Here is a 13,662-nt window from a genome sequence, read left to right as displayed (position 1 = left end):
TATATTGTCCCTATGTTAAGAAATCTTGTCAAGGAGCTATTTACAGCATAGTTTTATAGAAATCAGTATTAAACTTCAATAAATCAAATCATAAAAAATTGGAGCTATGATTTTATTTGTAAGGCTGTTACAAATAACTCCCAATTATGTGGCAACAGGTTAATAAGATGGCTGCTTTTAAAAGTAATAAAGAAAAATCATAGCTTCAATTTTTAAAAAATGTCATAGGATAGCCAGAAATATCTAATGAAATAAATGAATTACATCAACATAAAGATAATAGGTGTTATATTGTCAGACTATTTATAACTATATTCAACATAAACAGAAATTAGGGTTAAATATAACTTTAAAAATAACTATACCCAGGCTGAAAAGAATGGGAGCAGGGAATATTATGCTATCTACAATTCTGAAAATTTCTGCATGTAGGATACAGTATTGCATATAAGTAACACACTGTTAGGTAATATTATAGCTGTATATCTGGACTTTATATTAGCACAATGCTCCTCAGATTTTACAGTAATCAAGATACTAAACCAAAGATATTATTGTTAGAACATATAGGAAACATAAAGTATAATAGGGCAATAAAAGGAAATATTTCATTCACCCCAAGTATTTTAATAAGCTTTAACTCTTTTTCAGAATTATATCTGAAGGTAGTAAGAGGGTGAAACCAAATATGAAAGCATTGTTCTGTTCTTGAATTGTTTGGCCACTAGTTTTCCCAACATTCAGGCTCTAGAACCATTGTCCAGTCAAAACGAAGTGACGTATGCTGATGTCTTTTTTTTTCTTTTTTTAAAATATATTTATTGATTATGCTATTACAGTTGTCGCATTTCCCCCCCCACTCCACTCCAACCTGCCCACCCCCCTCCCTCCCACATTCCCCCCCTATAGTTCATGTCCATAGGTCATACTTATAAGTTCTTTGGCTTCTACATTTCCTACACTATTTTTACCCTCCCCCTGTCTATTTTCCACCTATCATCTATGCTACTTATTCTCTGTACCTTTCCCTGCCTCTCCCCCTCCCACTCCCCTGTTGACAACCCTCCATGTGATCTCCATCTCTATGGTTCTGTTCCTGTTCTAGTTGTTTGCCTAGTTTGCTCTCGTTTTTGTTTTATGTGTGGCCGTTAATAACTGTGAGTTTGCTGTCATTTTTACTGTTCCTATTTTTGATCTTCTTTTTCTTAGGTAACTCCCTTTAACATTTCATATAATAAGGGCTTGGTGATGATGAACATCTTCAACTTGACCTTATCTGAGAAGCACTTTATCTGCCCTTCCATTCTAAGTGATAGCTTTGCTGGATAGAGCAATCTTGGATGTAGGTCCTTGCATTTAATCTTGGGTAATGTAATTATGATGTTCCTTGGCGTGTTCCTCCTTGGGTCCAGCTTCTTTGGGACTCTCTGAGCTTCCTGGACTTCCCGGAAGTCTATTTCCTTTGCCAGATTAGGGAAGTTCTCCTTCATTATTTGTTCAAATAAGTTTTCAATTTTTTGTTCTTCCTCTTCTCCCTCTGGCACCCCTAGAATTCGGATGTTGGAACGTTTCAAGGCGTCCTGGAGGTTCCTAAGCCTCTCCTTATTTTTCCAAGTTCTTGTTTCTTCATTCTTTTCTGGTTGGATGTTTCTTTCTTCCTTCTGGTCCACACCGTTGATTTGAGTCCCAGTTTCCTTCGCATCACTATTGGTTCCCTGTACATTTTCCTTTGTTTCTCTTAGCATAGGCTTCATTTTTTCATCTGTTTTTCGAATAGATTCAACCAAGTCTGTGAGCATATTGATAACCAGTGCTTTGAACTGTGCATCCGATAGGTTGGCTATCTCTTCCTCGCTTAGTTGTATTTTTTCTGGAGCTTTGAAGTGTTCTGTCATTTGGGCCATTTTTTTTTTTTTTTTTGTCTTGGCGCATCTGTTACTTTAAGGGGCGGAGCCTTAGGTGTTCACCGGGGTGGGGTTGCGCTGGTCGCTAAGCTGTGACGCTGTACGTGGGGGAGAGGCCGAGTGGGAGCAATGGCGCCTGCCTCACTCTCCTCCGGCTTTCAATCTTTCACTCCGCTACCTACAATCAAACTGGGCCACTCTGGTGCTGGTTCCCCAGTGGGTGGGCTTGTGCACACTCTAAGCCCCTGTGGGTCTCTCCAACGACCTCTCTCGTGAGGCTGGGAGTCTCTCCTGCTGCTGCCCCAACCCCCACGGGCGCTTTCAATCAGAGGTTTGAGGCTTTATTTCCCGAGCTGGGGCCCTGGGTTGCACAGTCTGCTTCGCTCCCTGACGTTCGCCTGGTTTATCTGTGTGCAAATGTGGGGTCCCAGGGAGCTACCCACTGCTCTGCCTGCCCCGCACTCCGCCACTCTGAGTCTGGCCCTCTCGGTTCATCTGCACAAATGTGGGGCCGCAGGGTCTGCTAGTGCTCGTGTTACAGAGCAGGAGGGTGGGGGTGGTTCCTTCACGATAAATTATTACAGAAAGGATTCCGCCTTTCTGTCTCTGGAGGTTCCTTCCCCCACGCCCACCTGCTAGGTTCGCAATGCCCGCCGCCAGAGGAAAGACGTCTCTCAATGCCAGAGACTGGTGAAAAGGAAAGGAATTGTTTATTCAAAAGTTACACAAACTTAGAATAATGACCTAATGTCTTCAATAAGATACTAAAGTCCTCTAGAATACCCACAGATGCACAGTCCTTCCCTCTCCCTGTGCTCGGTCCGGGGTACCGTGTCTCAGGAAAAGAAGTAGAAGTCCGTGATTCAGGCTCCCAGCACCATCAGCTGTGTGGCTGCTGCAATCTCCAGTTAATCCAAAGCCATGTGGCACCTTCTCATGGCCCAGCAGCAAGAGTCCTTTCTCCCCTTTCTCTATGGCTGCAAAGTCTCTCCTGCTGCCTAAGCCGCGTGGCAAGAAGAAGCACTCCAAAACCTCGTGGTCCTCTTTACTCTCCTTCAGAACCGCCTGGTCCTTTTCCCCACTTCAGAACCACATGGACCTCTATCTATCTACTTGCTTCAGAGCCTTGTGGTTCACTCCTTCCTTCAGAGCTGCATGGTCTCTTCTTTCTCCCCCATAATCTTGTGGTCCTCCCTACTCTTTGAAGCCGCGTGGTCTCTCTCCTTTACTTCAGAGCCGCATGGTCTCTACTTTACTTCAGAGCCGCATGGTCTCTACTTCCCTTCAGAGCCACATGGTCTCTTCTCTTTCTATGGCTGCCAGGCCTAGGTTTAAATCCCAGTTCCCATCTTCCTTTGCAGCCCATTTCCGACTCCTCCTACAGTCAGCTACACCTGCCAGCATCCCTGTATTCTTCCAGCTTTACTGGGCTGCCATAGTAAGTCTGGGCAGGTGTGGCCCCATGGCTTGGAGCCAATCATCTCCAAGCTCTCACGCAGGCCCTGTAACCAGGGGGAGTTGCTTCCCAGTCCCATCTTGGGTGGAAGCCACTCCCATCTCCCTGGCTCAAAGCAGGGCCACAGCTATTTAACATATCCATGAAACCAGTTAAAGGTTATAGATATGTTAAATGACTGCCAGGGGTTAGCTATAAAGCTGTTGCTACCCAAAACAGCTCTGAATGGCCCTGTTCCATGTGTCCCATCCCCCTTGGCTCAGGCCTGTAGGGGTGAAGACATCCTACATACATTTTTCTAATATTTCCTGGACACCCTGAGTCCTGGACCCCATTACAAATCCCTTCTTGGGGCCCTCCTCTTGGCTGCACCCTGCTTCACTCGGACTGCCTGCCCCGTTCATCCCACACTCCGCCAGTCTCAGTTCTGCCACAGCCACGCGAGTCCTCTCCGCCCCTCCTACTGGTCTAGATGAATGTTTATTTTGTATTTCCTTGGTGTTGGACCCCCTTGCCCTTCGATTTTCTGTCAGTTCCGGTTGTGCGAGGAGGCGCAGTGTGTCTACCTACGCCGCCATCTTGGTTCTCCGGTAGATTTGTTTTAAAAAGTTGAAAATATTGTCAGTTTGTTCTTAACTTCAATGTCTCTGGGTATATTTTACTTGCTTCTTTGTTTTGTTGATTAGGTTCCACTTATAGGTGAGACATTATGGTATTTGTCTTTCATAGCCTGGCTTATTCCACTTAGCATAATGCTCTCCAGTTCCATCCATGTTGTTGCAAAGGGTAGGAGCTCCTTCTTTCTGCTGCATAGTATCTCATCATGTAAATGTTCCATAGTTTTTTGATCCATTCATTTACTGATGGACAACAACCAGAGGGGAGGTGGGAAGGGATAATGGGGGGAAGAGGGAAGGGGTTTTCAGGAACAAGTATAAAGAACACATGGACAAAATCAAGGGGGTGTGGGATCCAGGGTGGGGGTGGGGATAGCTGGGGTTGGGGGGAGTGGTGGAGGGAAAATGGTGACAACTGTACTTGAACAATAATAAAAAATAAATTTTTTTTTAAAAGTTGAAAATATTATAATGTAGGCTCCTTGGAGCCCACAGCAATCACTTTTCCCATAACAACTTGAGAGATATGCCGTGGAATTAGGGGGTAAGATTAAAGTATTCTTAGATCTAGTAAAAGATCTTTGTTTTTGATATTTCTACTATGTTTTAATCTATTCAGAAGGAAACGTAGAAAGGAAGAAGGGAAGGGAAGTAAGAAAGAGGGAAGAGAGAATAGAGGAAAATAAGAAAAGGGAAAAGAAAGGAATTTTTCTTTAAAATGTTCACCCAGACAAATGAATATTATCCTTCAGAATACAGGGTAACCAATGATCCAGGTGCTCAAAATTCAGGACCTTCTTAAAGATTTGCAGTGAGAATTAGACGTCACTAGAGAGCTGGCAGTCTGATGCTCAGACACCTGAGCCCAGAAGACCTGCCCAGGACCCCAGGGCATGCCCTACGGTACTTCAGCCAGCCATCATGTCAAGACTCTCTGGTCCCTGTCAAACCTCAGCTTCTTTCTCACCCAGAGAGGTCAGTCTGCTGTGTCTTACATAGGATTTTGTCATCCCCCTGGCTTATCAACCCTATCACTAGCAAAGCTTGTGCCTCCTGGTCCAAGATCTTCTAGTCTAAGTCACATAAGGCACGTATTGCAATGCACTCCAACTCTCCCCCCTGGAACAGAGCCCGAGTGTGGGGCTGAGGAAGTGAGGAGAGCCCCTTCAGGCAGTTTTCTGTACAGGCCTCAAGGTCCAACCCCACCAGCAAAGCACAGGAAAACACATTCCTTCTCTTGTTCTTCTCTCCAGAAGAAAAATAGAGGAAAAGTAAAGGTATGTGGTTACATGTGGAGTGGAAAAACACCATTTTGCTTAAAAAAAAATTCACCACCTACCTTCTAAAAAGAGGGATGTGATACTCAATTACAAAGGGCATACTAAGACCACTGGGGGGTGGGGTGGGTGGAGAGTAAAGTGGATGTGGGAAGGGAACAGAGCAAACTCCTCATTCTGGTTTCCTTCTCCCAGGTCCTAGGAAATTCATCTTTAATACTTTAAAATGGAGTCAGAGCTGCCTTCCCGGGGGGACTGCCCTGCAAGTCTGATGCCTCAAATCTTTGGAATGTTAAAACAGGGCAAAATAACCTTTGAACTGGGCCTAAAGCAACATTGGGTCTGCTTAACCAGAAAGCAGCTCTTATGACTGCCAGGCTGATGGCTACTGGACTGAAACTTAAAATCATTCTGTAGAATTATTTTACATAATTAAATTTTACATAATGTTAGCTTATCAGCATCAATAGAAGTGCCTTCTTTCTAGTGATGCCATTGTTTTCCTTCCCTTTCTCATAAATATCTCTTGTCTCTGTCTCCTAATCCAAACACTATATGGGCTTCTGCCTGAATCAGTGCTTTCCAAATAACTATTCCTTTTGATCTCAAATAAATGCTTATGCCTCTCGCTTTGGCCTTTTATTTTTGCGTTATCGATATTAAAGGAAAGACTGATGTTTAATAATGCTTAGGAACCTCATTTCTTCCTGAAATGAAAAGAATAACGGATCTAAAGTAACACATTTATTCTGGAGAAACCAACACCTCCCCAAAAAATCCTAAAATATTTTAAGAGGGAAATATAAACATATACAACTGCAATAATTCTGAATTTTTGTTCCACACAGAAGTCAGGAGAAGAAATCTATGCAGCTATACATACTAAGACCTGTTGTACACCATCCCCATCAACCTCATAAAAAGAAAAAAATTGTTTTTCAAAACAGAAGCAATATTTGATTATGAAAATAAGATGATCACATGTGACTTCTGGAAATGTGTTACATGGAGCCCTTAAAAAATGAATCACAGCCAATGTTGCAAAGAGAACAGAAGCACGAAGCAGAAAACAACGAGGACTGAAGAGTGATGAAGGGAGGCCGACGCTCCATTCCCGCAATGACCGCAGCCCTGGGGGTCTCCACAGAGGTCACAAGAGGACAGCTGCGCTTCGGAGTTGTAACTTCTCACTGCTTGTCTCCCTGTTCAGAGACGGACATCAGTTTACACATCTCCCTTGTTTAGAAACCTTTACTTTGCCAAAACTTAAAAGCATTTCAGTACACTTTTCTGAGTTTTCCATTCTCCATATAATTTTATTTTTCTTTACAAGAAACAACTGAACCACTCCAGAGGGGCCCCAACTGCTAACCAAATCCAAGAGAGAAACAATGCTTCCAGTCCAATCTGTCTACCACCAGCAGTTGGCCAGCGCTGAAAGAGGGAAAATGGGCTGCAGCTGCACGCTTCGACGGCAAGCACAGCGAGATCGTGGAGCAGGGAGATTTTAAACTGAGGGTTGTTTCACCTCCTCTAGGGCTTGTTTTAGAGGGACATTTTCTATGCATTCAAGTAAAGTTCTGATCATTAGAACTATGAAAAGAGATATTTGTATTTTATACTAACTGTAAATGAAAAATAAATTAATTTCTTTAAAAAAAGATATTTACCATGGGCTTTATTTAAAAATACAAAAATATGAAGAAAACTGTTTATGCAAAGCATTGTTTCAATGCTTTAAAATACCAATTTTCAACTGTTGTTGAAAATTTTTAAAGCACGCAATAATTTTTAAAGCATGCAATACCTGACTATTTAGTCAGGGGCGCTGACCCCTGCTCCCTTATATTGTCAAATGAAAAAAAAATGACGACAGCCAAAACAGCAATAGCCATCCAATGTGAATGAAACAAAATTATCCCTATATTTTTGGTCAGATGGGCAAAAAGTATATTCTTGCTGTGCTGCAGAATTTTTGTAATTACTTTATGTGTGCCAGGAGATGAAAAATGTTGAAAATCGCTGCTTTAAAACTTGAGTACATATTATTAACGGTAAATAAATTTTAGAGAATAAAAAGAATTGAGCATATAATCTCTAAAAATGATTCATCTTTGGTAAATTTCATCAGATAAGCCAATATGAAAAAACTATATAAAGCACTTATAACTCTATAATATACTCACTATGAAAGGAGTGATTTTAATTTTTACATTTTTAAAAATTCTATACTCAAATTTCTTCATGATTTTTCAATGTTGTAATATTATAAATATGTTTTTTAACTTTGGGATTTTAAAAAATGGGTTGTAGGTTTTTATAATTCTGATCTTCCTCAAGTGTTCATTTTAAAATGTGTCCCTCATAAATAACTTGTTTTCCACAAAAAAATTTACATACACTGTACCTTTGTCCTTTCTTAAACATTTAAAATGTTCTCCATGTACCTAAAAACATCCATTGGAGAACTCTGCAACTAGGTTAAATAACAAATTGGATAACTAGGTACTCTCCTTGAGTCTCCACTGCACATCCCACCCTTCCAAAACCAGAAAAAAACACATCATCAGTGTTCCCCCCAAATGTCCCACAAGAACCAGACTGAATGCTCTTCCCAATTCCAGCAGGAAACAAAAGAGGAGGGAAACTGGCTTGTTGATTTAGGAGAGGGAACTGGCACTACACCTTAATTTTAAACGAATACTCGGTCAGAAACTACTAATAATGTCAACAACACCCTATTTTAAAGTGTAATAGTCTACAACTACCTAACACACACAGAAAGCTCATGATTCCCATGCATTCTGATGATTCTAAGCCTCCAGGGTACGTCTTATTACTGAAGTATCAGCCTGGAGGTCACACAGCCACAAAAAGTCACTGTGACTGAATAGAGATCACCCTCATTAATTAGGTGATCTCCAAACCAGATATCTACTTTCACATCCTACACGGCCAACATTTCATAAAGTAAGAAGTTGCCAGTAAAATTAGAGAAGATGTTCATGTTCCGTCCTGAAGAACTCCCAGTTTAAAACAAAAGCCAGGCAGAATGGGTGCCTGGAATAGGGGCAAAACCTTGAAAACTAAACATAACTGGACTCTCTATATCAATTTTTTTTGTAAATTTTGGAATTGTGCATTAAAAACCTAAAACATTATGAACAAAAGCATGACTTTTAAAAAACCTATGCTGTGGATGGAACTGGAGAGCATTATGCTAAGTGAAATAAGCCAGGCGGTGAGGGACAAATACCATATGATCTCACCTTTAACTGGAACATAATCAACAGAAGAAAAAAAGCAAACAAAATATAACCAGAGACACTGAAGTTAAGAACAATCTAACAATAGCCAGAGGGCAGTCAGGAGGGGACAGTGGGGAGAGTGGGTTTACAGCAACTACTATAAAGGACACATGGACAAAACCAAGGGGGATGGTGGAGGTGGGGGAGGGTGGTAGGTTCGGGTGGGGTGGGGTGGAGGGATGGGGAGAAAATACAGACAACTGTAATTGAATAACAATAAAAATTTTTTAAATAATAATAAAATAAAATAAAAACCTATGCTAAATGCTATCATGTGACCTTTGTAAATGATCAGTTGTCTTCATTTAAATGGAAAGCTTACCTCCTGCTCCCCCACCTCCTAACCTTCCCCCAACAATACACCCCCCAACACAAAAACCAATGCAGTTGGTCACCTCTTTGAATGAATGAATGAATGAATGAATGCCTAGTTTAACTTCTAAAGTAATAAAAACTTCAAAACACACTTACTTGGTTCATAGTAATCCACTATGGACACAGAAGCATCTTGTGTATTTGAAACTTTAAAGTTTCTCACAGCAGGAATATCAACACAAAACTGGGTTTCATTTACCTTGAAAAATACAGAACACCTTTAAGGAAGTGGCAGACTATGTGTTCATGAAAAACTAAAACTTACCATTTTAGGAAACAGATTCAGAAACTAACATTTACGTAGCACTTCTACATGCCCCATACTGTGGTAAGCACTTTATATAAATTATCTCATTTAACTCATAAAACTATCCTTACTGGATAGGTATTGTCCTTACTTCATGTTACTGAAAAGGACAGATACTGAGTGGTCAAGTAAGCAACAAGCTCACAGATGCTCCTGGGCCTAGTGCCTCACCCAGACCCCCTGCCCCAGGCAGTGCACCCACCGCCGTTGCTGCTGACAGCTCACAGCATCCCCCTTCTCTAAAGAATTGCCCTCGGCTCATAGGAGCCACTTCTCCCCATAAGGCGAGGTAAGCCCAGGGTGGACAGGTGCACCCCACAACCAATAACTGACTGATATGAAGTACAAAAGGCCAGTCTCCTTGCCTCTAGGAGAAGCAGCTTATGCCAATTTGGCAAAAAGACTGGTTAAGGAATCTGAAATTGATAAATTCCTTCAAGCATTCCATCACGCGTCAATAAGCAGTAAATGAAAATACAAATAAATCTGTTAAAACATAATAGACACTGAAATTAAGATAACTGTTAACAAGAACATCACAAGTCCAGGATAAACTCCAAAACCAATTACATTATTAAATAAAAACCTTAAACTGGTTTTTCAAGTTCCAAATCAGTCCTGTGGTTTTCAAGCAGTATCTAATATATGAAAATTACTGACCAGCAAAAGAATTCTAGAGACCCTGAATTAATTTTTAACAGGTTTTTAACCAGAGTGATTTTTGAAGCTTTAAAACAATGACAACATTCAGGAACTAGCTTTTTTAAAGCAGATATATTTTTAAAGCAATATCTCTGTTCCATACTTGGCAAAACTGGAATACAAGACATACACATTCCCCACACGTAACACGAAATCCTAAGAACACTTAGAACTCAGTTTCAATTCAACCTATGGATTTCATATAGATGTTAGAAGAGTAAACTCACACGCCAGCAGTTTTGAGATATAACGAGTCTTGAATTCTTTGCTTACATTATTCTTACATATTTTATGTACCTTATTCTTGGGTCAGTAATTTTCATACAGCCATGGGAAGTATGTATGAAAATTATATAATAATTATGTGTAAAGACCAAATGTCTGAGAATATTCTTCTATGATTCAAGCACATAACTTCAATGCAGGAATATTAACCTACTTGGGATTTATTAAAAGCTTCATAAAAGCATTTTAAAACACGTAATTAAAGCTTTCATCATGAGCATTTAAACAAATATGGTGAGCAAGACCCTGAGGCGGGGGAGGAGTTCTCCAACTGAGAACCAGACTTAATTTTTGAAATTCTAGTATGGCAATTTCTATTCATCTTATATCTGGCATAAAATAATGATTTGGTTACCAAGACTTTCATTGGGGTCATCATTAATAGTAATTCTATTTAAACTAATTTTATAACAATGTCTCGTTAAGGAGGACAAACGTACGGTTGCCATGTTGAAGTCATTCAGGGACACAAAAAGCTGAAATAACGAATTAAAGAAAACGTGTAAAGTAAGGGAGACTTTGAGCACAACAAATGGCAGCCTTGCCAATGGCCACCTACATGAAACTTAGGTTTACTACTCACAGAATCTAAGTACAGGCTGAGTTTCCCACGGTCTTGCTCCACTTTCCTCACCATCTCGCTCAGGGGGATTGCGTCTGAAGGCACAGTAAAGCCGCTGAGCAGGTTCACTTCCATGAGGGCCATGCCGCTTCTCTCTGGGCCCAAAAACCTAAATAAAAAGGACAGGATGGAAGAAAGACCGAAATCTGTTGGCAAATTATCTTCAGAGAAAAATCAAAACTGCCAAGTGTTATTCCAAATATTACCATTTCGTTAAGATATGTAAAAGTGTCTATGGAAAACTTAAAACAGGTAATCCTTCCCTTTCAGGTGTGAAAGACTTGTAACTCTCACCAACACGAGGACTAATGATATGACAGTGTGCTCACCTGAAGGACAGTATGAAACGCCTGCCATGGAGCAGGCTGTGCCTGTGGGCTGTGACAGGCACAACCGAGGCACCTTTCAGCAGGCAGCTCTGTTTTCTAGTGGGGGTTCCAAACTGAATTGCACATTTCATTTTCTCAAAGGCTGACGGCCCCAAAGGTTCCAGCCGAAAGCCAGGAACTGAAATGGAGGCATCACTTGACCACTTAGCAGCAGACCCCGGCCAAGTCTTTGGCAACCTTTTCTTCATCTGGTTTTAGAAAAAGAGGGAGAGTCCTTCCCTTTGTTCTCCCGCATACTTAGAGCACATCTGGTGTTTTCTTTGGCCACCTTGAAACCATGACAAGCCTCGGAAAGTTTTATCACACTGCATCATTCTCTCACCCTGTTGTACACAATGTGAGCATCAGAGCACCTGGGCACCCACAGCATTTTGTCTCCTTTAAAATAAATATTTTCCTAAAATGAACAGCTGGCAAGAACTTTGTGGTTGGAGCAGAAAGATCCCAGCGTGGTTATGGAAAGGAGTCTGACTCCAATGGGAAAGGATCACAGCACTGGGAAGTTAGTTCCCACTGTCCTTTCACACAGCAAACCCAGCAGGACTGCTAGAAAATCCTGCTTTGTAGAGCAGGGAACCCACACCGGATGGAAAAGCCACCCGGTGCAACTGCTGACTGCGGCTGGTTCAGCAATCCCAATTGTACAGTCTCTTGCTGCAAGACCTTTCGGAAGGAGTTGCTCTCAAACTTGCGTGTGTGAGAGAATGCCCAGGAAAGCTGAGGAAGGCAGCCTCACAGGCCCCGCATCTGTCAGGTCAGCAGGCTTGAGGTGGATCCCTTTTCCTTATGACTCAACGACACTCTCAGAGGCTCTGGACACAAACCGAATTTACCTCACTGAGTATTCTCGGCACCTGTGAGTGCCCAATTATCCAAGGTGTGGATCTTCTAAACTAGAATATTCTCGCTACGTCTAAAAAAACCCACTCCCTTCATTGAACTTCCCTGCTCTTCTGAAGTTTTGAGTTAAAAGTACAACAGAAAGATAACAATAAGAAATACCAATTTGGAGGCGGCCCGGCTAGCTCAGTCAGTAGAGCAAAGGACCCTTAATCCTAGAAATACCAATTTGGATGTATTAAACATGATTGGTTAATTTCCAGTTTTCATCAATTAGACCTGAGTTTTATTAAATTTTTCTATACAAATTTGTTATAAATACATAAAAAACTTGTAAATAATTTTGGACACAATGAGACATTTTTAAATATAATTAGCAGTTCATGTATTTCTACTCTGGTATGAAATGATAAATGGTAATGGAAAAAAATACAAAATAAAATAAAAATAAAGTATAACGCATAACTGAAACTTTTGTTAAATGTAACTCTTCACATATTGATAAAGTTAGGTAAATATAAATAAAAATAAGTCTACAAATCTTATTTTTAAAGGAGAAAGAGGAAGAGGGGTGACTTAAATACATACCCACCTTGTACACACATTCAAATTCAAGTGATTGATATCATCTTTATTATCTTTTACAGCAACATCTAGATCAAAGGCCTCTTGATTTTGGATAGATCTTTGTCTTCTGGAAGACTCTGAATTTTTCACATTATAAATAACATTTAGCTGTAAAAATAACAAATTAGCATAAATAATAAATTAGCAATAAATTATTAGCAATAAATTGCCATCATTATGTATTCTAAATGCTAAGGATTCTCAACTAGATTCACAATCTCCAACCTAGAAAAATATTAGTTTTACTAGCTAACAAAGTATCGTTAACAAACGGTATTATGAAAGTTCATTAAAAATTATTTTTAAAATTGAGAAAATTGTTAGGTAACATTCCAAAACCAGTGTCATAGACTATCATGAATGATATTCCTGGTTTTTTCCAAAGAACATAAAACATTCCATATAGGGGAAAAGCGAAACTACTGCCAACTTTCTTGAGAGTATCCACTAATTTTTAAGCTTTTCTGCCCATCTGAAATCATTTTTCACAAACTGGAAAGTTAGAAACTCTAAGATAAGTCAAAACTACAACATCTAAGAGCCTCAGCTGAACAGAAACCTGTTCAACTGCTGAGGATTCTTTTTGATCACACAACGTTTTTCTTTTTTTCAAAGATTTTATTTATTTATTTACTTACTTATTTACTTATTTACTTATTTATTTTTAGAGAGGGAGGAAGGAGGGTGATAGAGAGAGAGAAAAATGTCAATGCGTTGTTGCCTCTTGAGCGCCCCCCACTGGGATCTGACATGCAACCCAAGCATGTGCCCAGACTTGGCATTGAACCAGCAACCCTCTGGTCAATCTACTGACCCACACCAGCCAGGGCTGATCACACAACATTTTTCAAAGATGATAAAATAAATGATGGTTATCAAGTCAACTGGATCTTTTTCTCTGTGCCGTGAACACCAACGGAGAATGAGCATGGGTGTTTTTCTGAAAGGGACCC

At 40.4% G+C, this 13,662-nt stretch overlaps 1 protein-coding gene across 3 annotated transcripts in view; it reads right to left on the bottom strand.

Annotated features, from left to right (window-relative positions):
• Positions 1–1,144: 1,144 nt before the first annotated feature.
• The window catches only part of CD109 (CD109 molecule), a 120,571-nt gene continuing 108,053 nt past the window's right edge, over positions 1,145–13,662 (bottom strand). For all 3 annotated transcript variants that reach the window (XM_053914017.2, XM_053914016.2, XM_053914018.2), the window contains 4 exons: positions 12,675–12,817; positions 10,815–10,962; positions 9,034–9,136; positions 1,145–6,456 (listed from right to left, as the gene is read on the bottom strand). In XM_053914017.2, the coding sequence (XP_053769992.1) occupies positions 6,281–6,456; positions 9,034–9,136; positions 10,815–10,962; positions 12,675–12,817 (570 nt within the window). In that variant the 3' untranslated portion in view covers positions 1,145–6,280. The remainder of the gene's footprint in view (positions 6,457–9,033; positions 9,137–10,814; positions 10,963–12,674; positions 12,818–13,662) is intronic.

Source organism: Desmodus rotundus, chromosome 11 (assembly GCF_022682495.2).
Source record: "Desmodus rotundus isolate HL8 chromosome 11, HLdesRot8A.1, whole genome shotgun sequence".
In the NCBI taxonomy this organism is placed as follows: domain Eukaryota; kingdom Metazoa; phylum Chordata; class Mammalia; order Chiroptera; family Phyllostomidae; genus Desmodus; species Desmodus rotundus.
The sequence above is the reverse complement of the archived record's forward strand: the minus strand, read 5'-3'. Positions and strand labels throughout refer to the sequence as shown.